This window comes from Camelus bactrianus, chromosome 33 (assembly GCF_048773025.1).
Source record: "Camelus bactrianus isolate YW-2024 breed Bactrian camel chromosome 33, ASM4877302v1, whole genome shotgun sequence".
In the NCBI taxonomy this organism is placed as follows: domain Eukaryota; kingdom Metazoa; phylum Chordata; class Mammalia; order Artiodactyla; family Camelidae; genus Camelus; species Camelus bactrianus.
This window is the reverse complement of record NC_133571.1, coordinates 18,204,467-18,223,553: the sequence shown is the minus strand read 5'-3', so window position 1 is coordinate 18,223,553 and position 19,087 is coordinate 18,204,467. Positions and strand designations below refer to the sequence as shown.

Genomic DNA, 19,087 nt, shown 5'->3' with positions numbered 1-19,087 from the left:
ATGCAGATGAAACTCACAATGAGATATATCCAATGCAACCCCTGTCAAAATACTCATGACATTTTTCACAGAACTAGAAAAATCAATTCCAAAATTCATATGGAACAATAAAAGACCCCGAACTGCCAAAGCAATCTTTTGTAGGCCTTTTTTCCCCCTTTCTTCTTTTTGTTCTCTTTTCTTGTGATTTGATGACTAGAGACATTCCTTTAACATTTGTTGTGAAGCTGGATTGGTGGTGCTGAAATTCTTTTAGCTTTTGTTTATCTGTGAAGCTACTGAGTTCTCCATCAAATCTGAATGAGAGCCTTGCTGGGTAGCTTGTTAGTTCTAAGTGTTTCCCTTTCATCACTTTATGTATGTGGTGCCACTCCCTTCTGGCCTGTAGAGTTTCTGCTGAAAAATCAGCTGATAACCTTATGGGCATTCCCTTGTGCATTTGTCACTTTTCTCTTGCTGATTTTAATATCTTCCCCTTATCTTTAATTTTTTTCAGTTTGATTACTATGTGCCTTGGTGTGTTCCTCTTTGAGTTGATCCTATGTAGAACTCTGTGGGCTTCCTGGACTTGGTGACTATTTCCTTTCCCCAGTTGGGGAAGTTTTTGGTAATTATCTCTTCAAAAATTTTCTCAGGTCCTTTCTCTCTCTTTTCTCTTTCTGGGACCCCTATAATGTGAATGTTAGTATGCTTCATATTGTCCCAGAGTTCTCTTAAACTATCCTCATTTCATTTCATTCTTTTTTTTTTCTGTTCTGCAGTAGTGATTTCCACTAATCTGTCTTCTAGCTCACTGATCCGTTCTTCTGCCTCATTTAGTCTATTCTCAGTTCCTTCTAGTATTAATGAATAATGTATTATTATTATTATTATTAATGAATAATGTAATATTCATTATGTAATATTCATGTATTATTCATTTCACTGATTTTATTCTTCAACTCTGAGTATTCTTTATATTTTCCAACTCTTTGTTAAAAACTTCACTCTATACTTGAATCTATATTCCTTCTGAGTTCTCTGAACGTCTTTATCATCATTACTCTAAACGTTTTCTCAGATAAATTGCCTATCTTGCTCCTTGGCCTGGAAGATATTCCTCTGCCGCCTCACGTTGTCTCCCTTTCTATTTGTATTTTAGATAGGTTAGTTACATTTCTTGACCTTGGAGAGATGGCCCTCTGTGGGAAACGTGCTATGTGTCCTAGCAGTACACTAATTTCTTGTCACCTGAGGGCCAGGGTCCAGCCGGTCCCAGTGTAGAGTCTGGTCTGTGTTTGTGGATTCCTTCCACAGGCTTTGGAATTGTCGTCTTCTTGTTTCTGGTATCTGCCCCTGGTGGCTGAGGCTGGACTAGAGGTTCATGTGGGTTTCCTGGCAGGAGGAGTCCTGCCCACTGCTGGGTGAAGCTTGGTCCTGGACCTCTAGGGGGTAGGGTCTAGAGGCATTTGTGGCTCAGGAATTCTGCTGATGGGTGGGCTACGTTCCCGACCAGTATGTTGTTTGGCCTGAGGTTTCCCAGCCCTTAAGCCTACAGGCTGTTGGGTGGGGCTAGGTCTTGGTACTAATGATCCAATCAAGATGTCAGCCTCCAGGAAAGCTCATGTAGATGAACACTCCTTGAATGTCTGCCACCAGCTTTTATGTCCCCTGGGTGAGCTGCAGCAGTTCCCTACCTCCCCAGGAGTTCCTCCAAAACCAGCAGGCAGGTCCGGCCCAGGTTCCTATGAAATCACTGCCTCTGCTCTTGGACCCGGAGTATACGAGATTCTGTGTACACTTCCCAAGTGAATGAAGTCTCTGTTTCCCCCAGTCCTGTGGGGCTCCTGGAGCTAAGCCCTACTGGCCTTCAAGCCCAGGTGTCCTGGGGTCTCCTCCTCCCAGTGCTGGAACCTGGGCTGGGGAGCCTGACGTGGTGCCCAGAACTCTCACTGCTGTGGGAAGGCCTCTGCAACTTAATTATTCTTCAGCTTGTGGGTCACCCACCTTGTGGGTATGGGGCCCGATTTTATCATGAGCAGACCCCCTCCTACCGTCCTGTTCCCTTTTTATGTTTCCAGTTGAAAAAGATCTTTTTTGCTAGGTTCCAGTTTTTTGTTTGTTTGGTTGGTTTTTTGATGTTTAGCAGTCAGTTGTGGTTTTGCTGTGGTCACGTGGAGAGGTGAGCTCATGGTCCTACTACTCTGCCATCTTCTAGACATATTCCTTTTAAAATGAAGAAGTAAACAAAAATACCCACAATCACTTCTTGTATTCACCATCATACCAATAAAGCAGAAGAAGAAACAAAAAGCTATGAAGATGGGAAATTTAAAAAACAGAAATTCATTTATATTTAGATTATATTTTCTACATAGACAACTCAAAAAGAACCTATAAACTATTAGACATAATATCAAGATGTCTCATTTCTTTATTACTCTGTAACGAGCCACCCCAAAATTGAATGACTTAAAAGAATATCCAGTTTATTCTATCACAATTCTTTGTCTCAGCAATTTGGACTCTACCCAGCTAGGTAATTCATGTGTTGCTGCTGCATGAGGTCATTTAAGTGACTATATCATCTGGCATCTTGAACTGCTGCTGGATGTGTAAGATGGCTTCACTCACATGTCTGGTGAGTGATACATACTGTTGGCTCATAGGTTTAGGAATCAGCTAGAAAAGCTTATTTCAGCTCCATATGGATAAACTGAGCTTCTTCCCAGGGTAATTTCAGAGCAATGTTTCAAGAGGTCAAAAGCATAAGCTACAGGACCTCTTGAGGCCCTGGCTGCATTTTCAGAGGACCCAGAATAAGACTCCAGAGAAGCCAGGAGACAGAGTGGAAAAAATGTTCTCTGGAGGGCCCTTAAGAAGGGCACTTAATTTCTCTCCTCTCTCTTCCCCCTGACAAACAACAAAAGAGTTACTCACAAAAACACAAAACTCTAACACCAGTGGGTGAAGGAAGATACTATCTAAACACGTCACTGGCTGGCACATCACCAGGTCCCAGAGCAGATCTTTCCTGAAATAGCTGGAGGCAGCTCCCATCGACTAATGACTAACGTCATCCCCATGATTCACAAAGTCGGCTCTTCCTTAGTGTGTGGAAATGAGACAATCAGGATGCTGATGGACCAGGCTGCTGGAAATGAGCACGGTGGTCTCCAAGAGCCACCCAGACACACCTCGCTGTTGGGAAGTCCCCTTGGCCATCACTTCATGGATTCCTGAGTGCCCTGGATGCTTGGACTGAGTGAGGAGAAAGTCTGAACCTCCTCCAGGAACAGCTCAGAGAAATGGGCCCCTCCAGTCCCCATCAGTCCTTAGCACGTGGGTCTCCAGAGTCCGGGGAAGGGGAGAGGCTGTGCAGACGACGATCTCCAGGAGTGAGGCACCTGACGGCAGGGCTGGGGCCCTTCCTCCAGCTGCCGCAGCCTTGGGGCTCCGTTCCTGCAGTACGGCACTGGCATCTCTCCTCACTATGTCGCTTGCCCATTCTCACTCCGCTGAGGACAGGACTGTCATGAATCTGAATTCCTTTGAGGCTTGCCCTCATCTCCCTGAGGGAAACATCTTTTGGGATTGTAGAGATTTGAGTAAAATCAAGCTGCAGTTAAATCATTAGCATAGAACATGGTCAATCTCCCCAGGTCTAATGTCTAAGCAGAAGAGACTAAGGAAGGACTGGTGACAGCACCATTCTTGGGGAACAGGGAGTCAGGGAGCTGGACTGGCTTGGGAGCTCTGCATCTGAGGAATCCTAAATTGGCTGTATGGGCAGTAAATCCATTGTCCCACCACATCCTTTCTTGTCCCCACCTTGGCTGACATCAGTATCCATATGAATACCCCCTTTATCACTCTGGCCCCACAGATCTTTGACCCCATAAATTTTACTCCACCATCCTGCCTGGCACACGTACACCCAGGAAGATGCCACGGACTTTGTCGTTGCTCTTAACTTCTCTACTTCTGAAATAACAAAGTCTGACCCCAATTCTTCTTTTAGCTCTGCCACTGTTACTTTCACTGTCTGTTCTTTATGCCTTGGAAATGCCCTGTTTGTAGAGACCACGGCGCTCTCTTGCTCTGATTGTCTTAATCTGTCTTGGTCTGCATTTGCGATGAGAGAGGAGAGTGAAAGAGGTCTTCCTCTCAATAGGCCATGAGGGCTGTGGCTGTGGCTGGCACCGAGACCAGGCTGGGAAGGGGGAGGAAGGGAGGCCGTCAGCTGGGTTAGGGGCCCTACAAAGGAGCTGGCCGGGAACAATGGGGAACAAAGGCTGGACATTCTTCCCTGAGCCCCCGGAGCCTGGCCTTGGCCTTCCGGGAACAACTCCAGGAAATGTCTGAGATTCCAGATTTGGAAGGAAGAAACCTGTAAACAGGAGCTGGGCTGTGAGAGGGGAGAGCTGCCTTTCTCTAGGGCGGGTATGGAGGCGGGGAGTGGCAAGGTGAGCACTGACTTTACAGGCCTGTCTGCTCTAGACATAAGTTTTCAGGGCTGGAAAGACTCTCAAAGGTCATCTACTCCAAACACATTTCCAGGGCCTGAAAAATATCCCTGCTGGCCAAGGATGCTCAAATAATTTCAGTGATGGGTTGTGCATGAAAGTAAGTAACAATACTGGCTGAGCTTTACTGATCACTTATAATGCACTAGGCATTGTACTAAGTGATTTTATGCTTTATACCCTCCCTTGCTTCAGGCCTCAAGGCAGGAACTATTATTATTATTGTTGTTGTTGTTGTTGTTATTGCCACTTTACAAATAAGGAAATTGACTTTCAGGGGTCAGGTCACTTAACCAGACCTTGTCTGTCACAGAAGCTTATCTGTCTCTTATCTTATCTGACTAGGAACATACTATGGGCATCTCCCAGATTGTCACAGAGCCTTTAATTCTTCCTATCTTCTGTCCTACTGTCCCCACATCTCCTTGGGAAATGGACCAGACGTAACCAGACACTCCTGCCCTCCCCACTTAGCTTCCTTGGCTGGCTTTCTTCTACCCCGAGCTGCTGAATGCTGGACCCTGAGATTCCTCCTCCGGGTTTCTGTTCCACTCTAGCAGAGGGTCACTTAGAAGCAAAGTAATTGGGATTGGGATTCAAGGGTTCAATAGAGGCTTAGTTAAAGGATCAAAACTGTGGTTGGAGTTATGGTTAGTGTGAGAATTACCTCTTAGAAATCCCAGACTAGATCACAAGGTAAACCCTAGGGCTGGGGTTGGAGACAGAGATTATGACTAAAGGGTCAAGGTCAGAGAGTTTCTCTCCTCTGGCCTCCTCCCAGTTCTCCTAGGCACTGAGGGCCAGGCAGGAAGCATCGGTTTCCTCAAAGCCGCTTCCCTCCTGGGGCAGAGTCTCAGTCACAAACAACCACCACCACCCCGCCCCGCCCCGCCTTCCCTCCGCTGTGAGCTCAGTAGGACAAAGTGCTGCGGACAAGGACAGAGGCCTGGGAGCTGCCGTGGGTGCTGGAGGAATGAGCCTCCTTGGGGCTCGTTGGCCCCTGCCTCTCCTGCTTCTGCTCGGCATCGGTGAGCACCGCCCCCCCCCCCAGCCCACTCTCCCTTGATCCAAGGCCTGGCCAAGGCAGGGAAGAGGCCCCCTTGCACTTTTGCTTCCCTTTTGCAGTTGGGGTACCAGAGATGATGATGGTGATGGTGATGTTGAGAGTAAGACAGAGAGACAGACGGATTGAGAGCTCTGCAGGCCCTCACCTGGATGCCATGCCTGCTGGCATGTTCCTCTCCCTTCCCTGCTAGCGTGTTCTTTGGGAGCAGATCTTTAGACAAGGGAAGCCAGAGGAGGAGTGCAGGGGTTTGGGGGCCCTACTGGTAGTCAGACCAGCTCTACCTCCTTTTCTCTCCCAGGAGCTCTGGCTCAGGACTCCCCACCCCAAATTCTAGTCCACCCCGAAGACCAGCTGCTCCAGGGCCCTGGCCCAGCCAGGATGAACTGCCAGGCCTCAGGCCAGCCGCCTCCCACCATCCGCTGGTTGCTGAATGGGCAGCCCCTGAGCATGGTGCCCCCAGACGTACACCACCTCCTACCTGACGGAACCCTCCTGCTGCTGCGGCCCCCTCCCAGGGGACATGCCCACGATGACCAGGCCCTATCCACAGACCTGGGTGTCTACACGTGCGAGGCCAGCAACCGGCTGGGCACAGCAGTCAGCCGGGGTGCTCGGCTCTCTGTGGCTGGTGAGGCCTGGGCTGGGAGACTTGGGAGGGACAGCCGGGTTGGGATGGCCCTAAATAGATGACCTGGGAGGTGGGGCTCTGAAGACTGAGCACATGGCAGTGAAAAGGCAGGTAACACAGAGTGGGTGGGGCAAACCTGGTTGGAGGCGCCGAGGCAGGACCTGGGAGGGAGCACTGGGTACCGCTCCCTGCCGACCCTCCATTCTCCCCACAGTCCTTCGGGAAGATTTCCAGATCCAGCCTCGGGACATAGTAGCCACAGTGGGCGAACAGATGGTTCTGGAGTGTGGGCCACCCTGGGGCCACCCAGAGCCCACAGTCTCATGGTGGAAGGATGGGAAACCCCTGGCCCTGCAGCCAGGGCGGCACTCGGTGAGTGTAGCTCCCTTCCTCATACTTCATCCTGTCCTGGCCACAGCTCTGCACATCCTGAGGGACTGACCCACCCTCCAGCCCCGCAGGCCCTGCAAAATTTCAGGAGGGGAGGCAGTGAGGCCTTAGGGCTTCCCTCCCCACTCACAGGCCCTCCCCAAGCGGGAGACTTCACAATGCGCCTGGCCCTGACAGGTGTCCAGGGGGTCCCTGCTGATGGCGAGAGCAGAGAAGAGCGACACGGGGACCTATATGTGTGTGGCCACCAACAGTGCGGGACAACGGGAGAGCCGGGCAGCCAGGGTGTCTGTCCAGGGTAAGGGAAGGGTGGTCAGCTAAAGTCAGGGCCAAGATTGGGGGCTTCAATTAGGGTGGTATGATCTGGTTTTGGCTGGGGTTAGGGTGTGTGGGGCTTAACCTGGGATCAGGGTCAGAGTGGTGGGGACCCCATTTAGGCACGGTTTCCCCATCCTAGAGTGGAAATAAGAGAGCTCTAGAGCTGGGCAACCTGGGAATTTTGGCTCCTGGGTGGCTGAGGGATGTTCCACTCCTCAATTCCTCACTCTGGCCTATAGGCCCCATCCCAGCCCTGTGCTCCCCACAGAGACGCAGGACTACAGGGAGCCCCTGGAGCTTCTGGCTGTGCGCATTCAGCTGGAAAATGTGACCCTGCTGAACTCGGACCCTGCGAAGGGCACGAAGCCTGGGCCTGCTGTGTGGCTCAGCTGGAAGGTAAGGCTGAGGACCTGTGGGTGGGGCCAGCCACCGCTCAGGAAGGGGCTGGTCGTGAGACCCCTGAGCCCACCCGCTTCCTCTGGACTCTTTCCCAGGTAAGCGGCCCTGCTGCCCCCGCTCAGTCCTACACCGCCCTGTTCAGGGCCCAGGCTGCCCCTGGAGGCCAGGGAGCTCCATGGGCAGAGGCCTTGCTGGCTGGGTGGCAGAGCGCAGAGCTTGGAGGCCTCCACTGGGGCCAAGACTACGAGTTCAAAGTGAGACCATCCTCCGGCCGGGCTCAAGGCCCTGACAGCAACGTGCTGCTCCTAAGGCTGCCTGAACAAGGTCAGGGAAAGATGATCCCAGAACCCAACAATGGACCCCCAGCCCCCTCTTGTCTGGGGATCCCTGAACTGTCCCACTCTATGGCGGAGGGGACGGGATGGTGGGTCCTCCCCTGGACTCCCTTCTGTCCTGGCTCAGCAAGCAGAGCTGCAAGAAGCTCTTACTCTCATCAGTGTGGCCTCTGACCCTGTGCCCCATTCCAGCTCTTTTCCTTGGAGTCCTCTCCCTCAGTATCCCTTACCACCTCTCTCCCGCCCCTCAGTGCCCAGTGCCCCTCCCCAGGAGGTGACCCTGAAGCCTGGCAATGGCAGTGTCCTTGTGAGCTGGTTCCCACCACCTACTGAAAACCACAATGGCATCATCCGCGGCTACCAGGTACCCCCCTCAAGACGACACACCCCTTCCCGGAAGTGCCAGGTCATCCCTCTTCCCTGGCATTCTGGTGACCCTTGCTCTGGGCACTAAGAGACAGTACCTGCACAGAGAAGTGAGGGAAACTTACTGTTGCTGAGCACGAGCCTTACTGTGTGCCAGACACTGCCAAGAACTTACTCTCATTCCTTCTATAGTCTACCCTGGGTCGTTATCCCTAATTTACAGACATGAGACATGAGGCTAAGGTCACAGGTCTAGGAAACAGAACAGGAATCAAAGCAGGCTGTGTCTGACTCTGACTTCTAAGGCAGTGGTGTCTGAGTTTGCACAGCAAATCAGCAAAACCTGAGAACTTGTCAGAAATGCAAATTCTTAGGTCCTTTCCCAGGTTTTGGGAATCAAAAAGTTAGGGATGGGACTGGCTGGTGATCTGGACTTTAACAAATTCTTCAAGTGACCCGGAGGCACATTAGAGTTTGAGAACCTCTGGTCTAAGTCCTATTTCAGCGGTTGCTTTTGTTCCTCTTCTGTCAGCCTCCCACTCTGTAAGGGAGACGGGAATAGGAAATGTGGGTGCATGTGGGGGTGTCCCCAGATGAACGGCAGGACCACATGCCCAGAGTCTGACCTGCAGATGAGGGGCTCAGCTGCTGGGATGGTGCTGGGGTCCGAGCTCACCTCTGTCTATGCCTCAGGTCTGGAGCCTGGGCAACACGTCATTGGCCCCAGCCAACTGGACCGTGGCAGGCGAGCAGACCCAGCTGGAGATCGCCACCCAAATGCCAGGCTCCTACTGCGTACAAGTGGCTGCAGTCACCGGCGCTGGGGCAGGGCAGCCCAGCCACCCTGTCTGCCTCCTTTTAGGTGAGGACAGTGCCCACTCATCCCCATCCAGCCCCCATTCCTACCTTCCTCTCTCCCTCCTCACACTTCCAGCTCCTCCCCCTTGTCTGCCTGACCCTCCTTGTCTCACCTGCCCTCTGTCTCTGAGCTCAAATTCCCATACAGAGCAGGCCATGGAGCGAGCTGCCCGGGAGCCCAGCGCGCATGGCCCGTGGACCCTGGAGCAGCTGAGGGCGGCCTTGAGGCGGCCAGAGGTCATTGCCAGTGGGGGCGTTGTGCTCTGGCTGCTGCTGCTGGGCACCGCCGTGTGCATCCACCGCCGGCGTCGATCGGGGATGCACCTGGGCCCAGGTAAGAAGGTAAAGCGGACTCCCAGGTGGTCAGGCCTTCCCTGGGTCCAGCCAGGGTACTCCAGGGGTTTAGACCTCTGGCCAGGTGCTGGGGACTCTGAATTGAGCCTTCCTCCTGCCCTCTCCCAGGTCTGTACCGGTATACCAGTGAGGACGCCATCCTAAAACACAGGTGAGAGATGAAAGGGCTTGAGGTGAGGGAGGGGCAGAGGGGCCGAGGGACAGTGGAGCTGGGAACAGAGAATTGGCTGGAGTACTAGTCTCCCCTGCTACCAGGAAGTTTGGCATCCCAGGACCTGAATCTCCCCTGAATTTCAAGCAAGAATACATTTATCTTTATTTATTAATGTTCCTATTATACCACTTGACAGGTGAGTAAACTGAGACTCAAAACTTAAGTGACTGCCCAAGGCTAGTAGCTGCCTTCTGAACTCCTAACCTAGTGTTCTTGTCACAAACTGTTGTTAACACTGCGCTCCCCCACTGGCTCATTCAGCCAGGTGGAGAAGAACTAGCACTGGAGGACCAGTCTGGTTTCTGATTTTCTCAGCACACTCAGCATCTACCTGGTAGTGCCTTTTGTTTCAGTAAATCACCTACCCACTGAGGCATCTTTCCTTCACAATAATCCACCCACAGTTCCAGCAGGGGGCGTGCTCTGCCCCACATGATAAATTCTCACTCCTTGTTCTCCATAACAGAGCCAGTCTGCAGGTCCATCTGCTCCAAGTGTGTTTGGCTGCAGAGCATGTCTGTGGTTATGAGACAAGACACCAGGAAAGAAAACATCCTTTTTTCTCCTATTGGCTGAGTTTTACACTAAATAACCATTTCATCTCAGCCCACCTTCTCTTGCTCTTTATCTCATTAGATTTCCTCCTGGAGGCGTCACATTCCAGGTCTGCATTATTCACCAGGAGTTTATCAAGCACCTGCTAAGTGCCAGACACATCCAGCTGTTGGGCTACCATTTTGCTGTCAGTTTCTCAGTCCAGAGCAAGGCTCCCTGCTGGCTGGTGCTGTATTTCTGTGTTGTTCTGTGCTGATTGAACTGTCTTTCTCTCCCAGCTACCTCCTGGGCTTGGTCTGCTCTGCCCTGAACTTTCTGTAGCTGCCCTGGGACTTCATCCCTTGTCCTTGAGAGAGACTGCATTCTGATCACTTTGTTCATTCATTCCTTTAGAACAGTCTCGGGCTGCCAGGAAACCTCAGTGCTGGCGTAAATGTAACCCAGTGTTGAAAGTGCAGAAACATGTACAGATACATGGAGGGGGCTGGGTTGGGAACTATGGGAGGAAGAAAGTTTCACAGTCTTCCTGACAGGAAGAAGGCAAAGGGCAAAGGGAACAGCAAGAAACAGCCTGCTGTGTTCGTGGGGAAAGACTAGCATTTTGGTCTGCCTGGGGCATAGGGTGTGGGCTGAGTCAGAGCCAAGGTAAGGTTGAGGACCTGGAAGCCAGACCAACGAGGGCCCTGTTAGCCATGCTAGGCAGCTGGGCTCTATCTTGGTAAATGGGGAGCCACTGAAAATTTTAGGCAGGAAAGTGCTTTGGTCTGATCCCTGTTCTTGAAAGATCACTCAAGCAGCTGGCATGGTACCCTGTTCAAAGGGAGCCAGACTAGAGGTAGAGAGGCCCACATCCATGTAGCAAACTCATCTCTGCCAGCTGAGTGATCTCACCTTTCCTCATCTCAGCTCACAGCAGCAGCCTGTGTGGAAGGCCTTACTGTTGCTATTTTACAGATAGGGAAACTGGGGCTTAGAGAGGCTAGCAGACAGAGTTGCCCGGGGTTGCACAGCTAGGCTGCAGCAGATCTGGCTCCAGATCTGTGTTCTTTTTGTCTCAGTGCAAAGAGTCTCTCTTGAATATCTCCTAGCTCTGGGCAAACTTGAACTTCCCCAAACCCCAGACCAAGACAAGTGTGCTGAGTTTGGGACACCAGATCAGAGATCTTAAGGAGTCTGTGAAGGGCTAAAAAGTAGTAAGAATAAAGCCAGGACCATCGTCTACTCCACCCCTTCTGCTACCCGCCTAAGCTGGAGTCTTGGCTGTCACTTCAATCAACCTCTCTGCACCCCCTGCCCTGCACTGCCCAGGACGGATCACAGCGACTCCCCATGGCTGGCAGACACCTGGCGCTCCACATCTGGCTCCCGAGACCTCAGCAGCAGCAGCAGCCTCAGCAGCCGGCTGGGAGTGGACCCCCGGGACCCTCTAGACGGTCACCGCTCCCGTGAGGATGCCTAGGGGTTAGGGGAGCCGGACCCAGCAGTGGAGCCAGGATCCCAGGGCTGGGGAAGGAGGACATTGGGGTGGGGGCGTTCACCATAATTCCTCCTGTCGGTTTTTATTGCAGTGATCTCCTGGGATCCCCGAAGCCCTGGCGTGCCCCTGCTTCCCGACACCAGCACTTTTTATGGCTCCCTCATCGCCGAGCTGCCTTCCAGCCCCCAGGCCCCAGCTGTCAGGCGGCTGGCGCCCCAGCTGGCCCGGCTCTCCAGCCCCTGGCCCAGTTCAGACAGCCTCTGCGGCCGCAGAGGCCTCTCTTCTCCGCGCTTGTCTCTGGCCCCCGCAGAGGCTTGGAAGGCCAAAAAGAAGCAAGGTAAGGATGGGAGGATAGACACAGCCTGAAGTGGGTGGTAGGGGGCACGTGTGGGCCTGTGTGGGCTGCATCCCGCCCACTGCTTCCGCTCTGCTGCCCTGACGGTCGCCTGTGGCCAAGCACCCTGCACGGAGTGCACTCGCCTCGGCTTCTCCTCACACTGTGCTCTTGCCTGGGTTTCACCACACCAGTAGTGGGCCCTGTTTCTGCACTAGCTCAACTTAGCAAACATTTAGTAAGCACCTCTGCATGCCGGACAGGGGGACACAGAGACACCAGACAAGTCCTTAGTCTCTATGAGCTCAAAGTCTAATTCTTGAACCTGGACGAATGTGACCAGTGCTCGCATGAAGCCTCAGGCTCTCATTAGCTCTGCACTGTGTCCTGTGTACGTATGTACAATGTACCTGCACCATGTACAGGTCTGCCCAGGGACAGACCCCCAAGCTGCTTCCCAGAGAAGAATGAGTATTTCCTTTCTGCTCAGATTTCTCTCCTGACTTCTGGCTCCTTGCTTTGACTTTCCAGAAAGAAGTAATTCTAGCCTCTATTTCTTTAGCAACTACTATTTGTTAGGTTCTTTACTTATATTTATTATTTTATTTAATCCTTACAACGTACTGGCTAGGCGTTCTCTCTCTAATTTTACAGACAGGGAAAGAAGATCAGAATTGGCTAACTTGTTCAAAACCCCAGGTCCATAAGCTGCAGACTGCATATTTGAAGCCAGGATGGTCTGCTTCCAAAGGCTACTCTGAATCCATCTGGGAGCACCCTTGGGAAATCTATTCTCTCGCTCTTTTCTCCTGTTTCTGAACGTTGGCCTGCACTCTCTCTGCTGTCTTCGTGAGCCTTCTGTACTGATTAGTGAGGTTTACAAATGTTCAACAGTCAATTTTTTAAGTGGATATAATCCAACTTTTACTAAGATAAAGGATGTATTCAGAGTAATTAAGATCTTGTCCGATATCCAGAATTATATGACCCTAAAGCTGGCATCTTTTCCAGCTTCCCATCAGAGCTATTGCATTGGAAATCCTCTGTGGTGATGAAATACCAGCTAAAAAGAGATTGTATAATTTTAATTTTAAAAACTAGTTTTCCAGGAGGAAGGTATAGCTCAGTGGTAGAGAGTGTGTTTTGCATGCAGGAGGTCCTGGGTTCAACCCCTAGTATCTCCATTAAAAAAAAATAAATAAACCTAATTACTGCCCCCAACTAAAAAATAAATAAATAAACTATGACTTTAAAAAAAAACAATCCCTAGCTTTTCCATGGAGAAGTACACTGACTTGAATATAATGTATAGCCCCTCTGAGAACAGTAATACCACTGGGAAAAGATGAGCAATTTTCTACAGTCAATTCTTAAGAAAGGTTCCAATTCTGAGATGGAGCTTCCTAAGCTCACTCAGAGGTTTAGGTCCTCACTGTGCCCCTTGTCTGCTGACCCCAGCCCCACTCCACCACTGCCCCAGGACGAGCTGAGCACAGTGATTCCCTTGGGCTGGTGGACACTCTGACTCTTGGCAGCAGCAGTGAGATCTCATCCAGAGGCGTGGAGCCAGCCTTCCTGCTGTCACCTAATCCAAGAGACTGATGACTCTTTGTCTTCTAAAACTGGCAGGCTCTCTCAGTGTCCCCTACCTGCCCTGCCCCGCTTCCTCTGTTTTCTTATTATCTGACCTTAGTTGGGGTTTTTCTCTCCACGACTAACAGACTCACAACGGTACTCTCCCATGGCTCATCTATTATACCAGGTTCTTAGTGCACTTTGCCAATACATACATTGACTGTCCTCATTAAATAATTAATTCAAACAAATATTTATTGCAGTTCAGGTGTGCCCAATGAGATTTGACCCCTCCTTGATAACATTTTTACCGTATAGTTTAATTCAAATAACACTGAAACTAAATCCAAGTAAGTCGAAGCAAGGTGGAAGGAGGCTTTTTTGTTACCAGAATCCTTTAGAGGAAATGAAATGAACTGGGATAAATACAGCCTTTTCCAGGACCTGCTTTTTCCCTTCCTTTTCCACACAAACCAGTATAATCAACCTGTGCCCCCAGTTCTAAGCTTAGTCAAGAAACAAGGCACAAGACAAAGCAGGGCTGGAGCACCTGAAGCCGGCCTCCAGGACTCCCTCGGTCACACAACAATTAAAGGAAATGAGTAAAAACCAAACCAGCCAAAGTTACAAAAGGAAATTTGGATGGAGGAAGTCTAGACATTGTGTGAGTTTTCATCCCTGGGGCTCAGAAGGCCTGGCTACTGTACATGGATTCCTAGGGCCCAGATGGATTCTTGATGAATGCCTTGTCCCTGCTCTGAACCTGCACATGTGGCCCCCAGATCTTTGAGATCAGACTGAGCAGACAGCTCTGCCTCAGGGGTCCTGCCTGATCTCTGGTCCCCCTTCTTGTCTGGGCTTCTGATCCTGTGACACTAATCTGAAGGCTTTCTTTTATCCTTTGCTTGATGTTCTTCTGTTCCTGGTCTTGAGAAAATCTTTTCCCTTTATTACTCTGTTCCCTCTGGTCTAAACTTAGATCTGTTTTGGTTTGGGCCTAACCAAGTTGTTGCCCACAGCCGGGTCTTCTGTATCGTCACAGTTCACTCAGAGCTCTGTCTCCAAAGGGCCAATGCAGGACAGATGATAGCTGTCATCTTGCATATGATTCTTCTCATCTCGTGTTTACACCTGCATCTCTGATATCATCCATCCGTTCACTCACTCACTTAGCACGTATTGAATATCCATGGGCAAGACATTGCGTCCGTGAGTGAGACCAATATATGTTCTCTTCTAAAGTTCCTCTTCTCATCAGCTGACACTCGGTCACACCTGGCATGGTTTGGGGCTCCCTGGTTTTGTCTTACCCTTCAGCTTAACTTGACAGTCCAACCCGCCTCCCCAAGTGAGAGAAACAGGTTTACCGGGGCAGGACTCTGTGGAACCATTTGCAATGGGAGAAATTTGCCATGGGAGAAATGGAAATTAACAGATTCTCTCTCCAAGAAAAGGAGTATTTGCCTTCATAGAGCCAAAATTCATGAGAGTAGGTAGCAAGTGAGGGTACAGAGATCAGGAAATTGCAATGTATACAGTAAAGAGAAAAAAAAAAGTTGGTTTTTTAGAGAATCTATTAGGTGCCAGGAACTTTCCAATCTGTTTTTAATTAACTGAAAAAACCATCCTTTGAAGTGGTTGTTTACAAATGAAATGGGCTCAGAAAGGTTAATGGGTTTACCTGAGGTCACACAGCTAATGTGTGGCTGAGCTGGGCTATGAGTGCAGGTGTTTTAACTACAAGCCTAGTGCCCCTTCCTTATATCACAGCTACCTGGATGGAGGTTGGGGTTGGGGGGGGATGGAGAGAGGTTCTTCCTTTTTTATTCTGGGTTTGGGAACCCTAAAGCTTAATTGGATGACAAAGCTGAAGATAGAGCCTGGGGCTGGGGTCTGAAAGTCCCACCCAGGCTTGTCCCCCAGCTACTGACTCTCCCCCTTGCAGAGTTGCACCAGGCCAACAGCTCCCCGCTGCTCCGAGCCAGCCACCCTACAGAGCTCTGGGCCTGTGAGGGGAGAAACAGAGGCTCTAAGAACCTTCCCCAAAGCCCAGGTGAGAGGGGTATCCTGATAAGCAAGTGGGGGGTGTGTAAGGTAGGGTGTGGGGCTCACCAGCCCCTACATCTGGCTTCTGTCCCTGGGGATGCTCGGTGGGGGAGTGTGGGGACAGGAAGCTGTGGGCCTGTGCAGACCGGCACAGCGGGGCCTGCGGCTGATGGGGCTCTGCCATCTCACGCCCAGACTCTTCTACCCCAGGAGTGGTGCCCCGGGCTCTGGTTGCCTGGTGGGCCCTGGGACCACAGCTCCTCAGCTCCTCGAATGAGCTGGTGACTCGCCCTCTCCCCTCAACTCCCCTCTTTCCTCATGGACCCTCCACTCAGAGTCAACAGATCCAGTAAGTGGGCATGGGGTCAGGAAGTAGGGCTGGGCATTGGGGATGCAGGCTTGTGGGGGTGGGGGTTTGCTGAGCGTGGGTGCGTCCAGGGGAGCGGGGCAGGCACGAGAAGAACTGCTCTAACCATCTTGCCATCGCTGTCTTGCCCGCATCAGGCACTCGGTGGAGCCCCAAGCCCTTCCCTGCCCCGCACTGCCAGCAGCCCCCACCCCCGTCCTTATGCCCTCCGGTCCCCCCAGCCCCTCCAGCCCCCAGGCCTCTTCCCTCTCTGGTCCCAGCCCAGCATCCAGTCGCCTGTCCAGCTCGTCACTGTCGTCCCTGGGGGAGGATCAGGACAGTGTGCTGACCCCTGAGGAGGTGGCCCTGTGCCTGGAGCTCAGTGAGGGTGAGGAGACCCCCAGGTGAGTAGCTTGAGTGGAAATCAAAGGACTATGGATTAGCACGAGCCAGGTATATGCTTACCTTTGCCCCTCCCGCCTTCCTCAACTGACCTGTTTCTGCAACTCCACCCCTGCGCCACCCCAACCATGTCCTGTCTCCCATTCTGCCTTTTCCTAGGAACAGTGTCTCTCCTATGCCAAGGGCTCCTTCACCCCCCATCACCTACGGCTACATCAGTGTCCCGACAGCCTCGGAGCTAGCGGACATGGGCAGGGCTGGAGGAGGGATGGGGTCCGAGGTGAGGGGGTTGCTGAGCCCACCTCGGCCCTGCCCCACCCCCACCCCCAGTGAGGGCTCCTTGGCCAACGGCTGGGGCTCAGCGTCCGAGGACAACGCCCCCAGCGCCAGAGCCAGCCTCGTCAGCTCCTCCGATGGCTCCTTCCTCGCTGATGCCCACTTCGCCCGGGCCCTGGCTGTGGCTGTGGACAGCTTTGGCTTTGGTCTGGAGCCCAGGGAGGCAGACTGCGTGTTCACGGGTACGTGAGGGCACTGTCTTACTCCTCACCTCCCCCACCTCTCCACCATGGAGTGGGCACAGTTTCTCCTCAACCAAGAGGCAAAGCTTCCTAACCATCATCTTTGTTGTCATCGCCCTTAAAACAGCCAGTTTTTATTATGGGTTATTATTACTAAGGATTATGATGTCCAGGCACCATGTTAAGTGCTTTGCATGCCTTCAGTATTAACAGCAACTCTATGAGGAATAGTCTTTAGCGTTCCTTTCCAAATGAGGAAATTTTAAGTCCAATGGTTTTTTTTAAATTGTCCAAGGTCACCCATGAGAACAAACTGTTCAAATCTAAAGCCCAGAGGCAGCCAACTGTACTGCCCACTCCGCTACCTCCAGGACTCGCCTTTTACTGGGCACAGGTCTCCAGGAAAGGTTGCTCCCCAGCCTCTCCTACTCACTCCAGCCCGGTGATTCTGATCTGTCCTCACAATGAGAAGTTCTGTTTTCTCTTTCACCTCCCCTGTGCTTTCACGGCCTTCCTCCTGTCCTGCCTGTGGCAGGTGAGGAGAAACTGGGCTCCCTGCCTCACGTGTCTAGCAGGCTAGGACCATTATCCCCAAGTCACAAGAAGGCAGTCAGGGCCTCCTGTGCCTCTGTGGTGTTCCCTTCCTCATACACTCTATCAGATGCCTAGACCCATCTTACAAACCCTAACTCCACATTTTGCCCCCAAGAAAAGCCATCAGGCTGGTGGCAAATGAAAGAGCAAGGCTTACCTAGGACAGAGGGCCAGGGCTGGGCTGGGAGGGAAGAGCTCAAGCTGTTCTCTCTGCAGAAACCAACGAACATCTTCCCTTCCCTGGGGCGGAGGCCCCTAGCAATGTGGCCACTGGGACTGATGGACCGAGTGGGACTGGGTTATGTCTACTATTGGTTGTACACCTTAAACAGGCCCTAAACTCATCCCCAGGACTGGAGGCCAACCCTCCACAGCTATCTGTACCCTCCCTGACAGATGCATCATCACCTCCCTCCCCTGGGGATGACCTCTTCCTGACCCCCATCCTCTCCCTGCCCCCGTGGGAGTGGAGGTCAGACTGGTTGGAGGACATGGAGAAAACCCACACCCAGTGGCTGGCCAGGGGCCTGCTTTCCCGGCCCCCCGACTCACGAATCTCTTCCCAGAGAAGTCAGCTCAGCTGTCCTGCACCCAAGGCCGGCGGTGAGTGTCTGCCTGGCTAATATCATGATCTTGACTGGAGGGGTTCTCGGGGGAGCCAAGAGGGAGACTGGCGTCTGGCAGGAGAGCCAAGGAGCTGGGGGCTAACTGCATTCTGCTTCATATTCTCCTGCAGACTCCTCCTGAACCGTGTCCTGAGACTGCCAGGGAGAGAAGCTCAGAGCCACCTCTCCTGTCAGCCGCCAGCCTGGGCTGTGGAGTGCGGGTCTCAGCCTGTGCTTCTCGGCAGTTGGGGTCCACCTTGCCGGACCACCTTGTCCCCCCGGGATTGTGAAAACACATGAAAGCAAAACAGAATATGAACAAAGGAGACCTGGAGCACCCAGGAGCAAAAAGTGATCTCCACCTGACTCCCCCTGCTGCTTGCTCTTCCCTCTGCTCCAGCCTCTCCCACAACCAGGCCCTTTTGACCTAAGAAGCAGCTCTGTCTCCTGATCTCCCCACCCACCTGGATCCCGGGAAGTGGGGGAGCCAGAGTTCTTCCTGGAGGAAGCTCATGTGCGAGGGCTGTGGAGGATGGAGCTTCTCAGGCCCTGCCCTCTGGACGTTCCTACAGTGGCAGGCTCAACTCTCTCCCCAGCCACACCGTGAAGGGAGGTGCAGGGGGCGCCCCAGAGGCAGGGAAGCCCTACCTCAGTACCAAGGCAAAGGGTTCAAGACAGGGGAGGAAGCTGAAGGGAAATGAGTGCGAAAATGTGGGACAAATGCACTCTCTTCATACTGTTGTCACTACAAGCTTAAGGAATTTGAGACCATAAAGCCATGATGACTTGAGTTCTGTGAGATTACTCCGTGGATTTTGGGGAGGGCACCCGGGTTAGAACGGGATCAAGCATTCACTGATACTCAGGGAGTGTCACTCGTTTCTGTTCTGTTCTATAGGAGGGAGTTACCTGCATCCATCAGATTTTAAGCAGAATTCAGGAAAGGGAGGGGTGGGGGATTTTCAGGGTCTGCTACTCTTAGCAGCTGTTCCTGTGAAGACAACTCCTGCTTTCGGTGTTCCCAGCCCCCCTCCCCAAAGACCAGTCCCAGATGGCTTCTTAGAACAGGTAAAGTAGCTAAGTTCCAAAAAAGGTAGAACCACCTGTGATGTGAACACCCTTCAGACAAAACAGGACAGAGAAATGGAAGAGCAGGGCCTCCAGGGCCTGAGCCACAGGAAACCACTGGCGGGCAGGCAGGG

The 19,087-nt window shown here is 52.1% G+C and overlaps 1 protein-coding gene across 7 annotated transcripts; it reads left to right on the top strand.

The window, feature by feature from the left end:
* The first annotated feature begins 5,372 nt into the window (after positions 1-5,372).
* On the top strand, positions 5,373-18,675 carry ROBO4 (roundabout guidance receptor 4). 7 transcript variants are annotated; one of them, XM_074357162.1, is made up of 18 exons: positions 5,373-5,533; positions 5,870-6,199; positions 6,414-6,571; positions 6,767-6,887; positions 7,176-7,303; positions 7,402-7,630; positions 7,893-8,005; positions 8,701-8,869; positions 9,014-9,199; positions 9,328-9,370; positions 11,237-11,433; positions 11,557-11,802; positions 15,320-15,427; positions 15,616-15,769; positions 16,048-16,170; positions 16,328-16,686; positions 17,677-17,883; positions 18,017-18,675. In XM_074357162.1, the coding sequence occupies exons 1-18, from the start codon at positions 5,479-5,481 to the stop codon at positions 18,025-18,027; spliced, it is 2,937 nt and encodes a 978-aa protein (XP_074213263.1). In that variant the 5' UTR covers positions 5,373-5,478; the 3' UTR covers positions 18,028-18,675. The 7 variants fall into 7 exon arrangements, with proteins under 7 accessions (XP_074213263.1, XP_074213259.1, XP_074213261.1 ...); XM_074357158.1 differs by having other exon boundaries at positions 15,925-16,170; XM_074357160.1 differs by having other exon boundaries at positions 5,374-5,533; positions 11,297-11,433; positions 15,925-16,170.
* Positions 18,676-19,087: the final 412 nt, after the last annotated feature.

Bases quoted from the DNA above. Each gene is read 5' to 3' on its own strand.
- ROBO4 (XM_074357158.1), top strand. From the start codon at position 5,479: ATGAGCCTCCTTGGGGCTCGTTGGCCCCTGCCTCTCCTGCTTCTGCTC. The intron at 7,631-7,892 runs GTCAGGGAAAGA...CCCGCCCCTCAG, and splicing joins CCTAAGGCTGCCTGAACAAG to TGCCCAGTGCCCCTCCCCAG. The intron at 15,428-15,615 runs GTGAGAGGGGTA...TCTCACGCCCAG, and splicing joins GAACCTTCCCCAAAGCCCAG to ACTCTTCTACCCCAGGAGTG.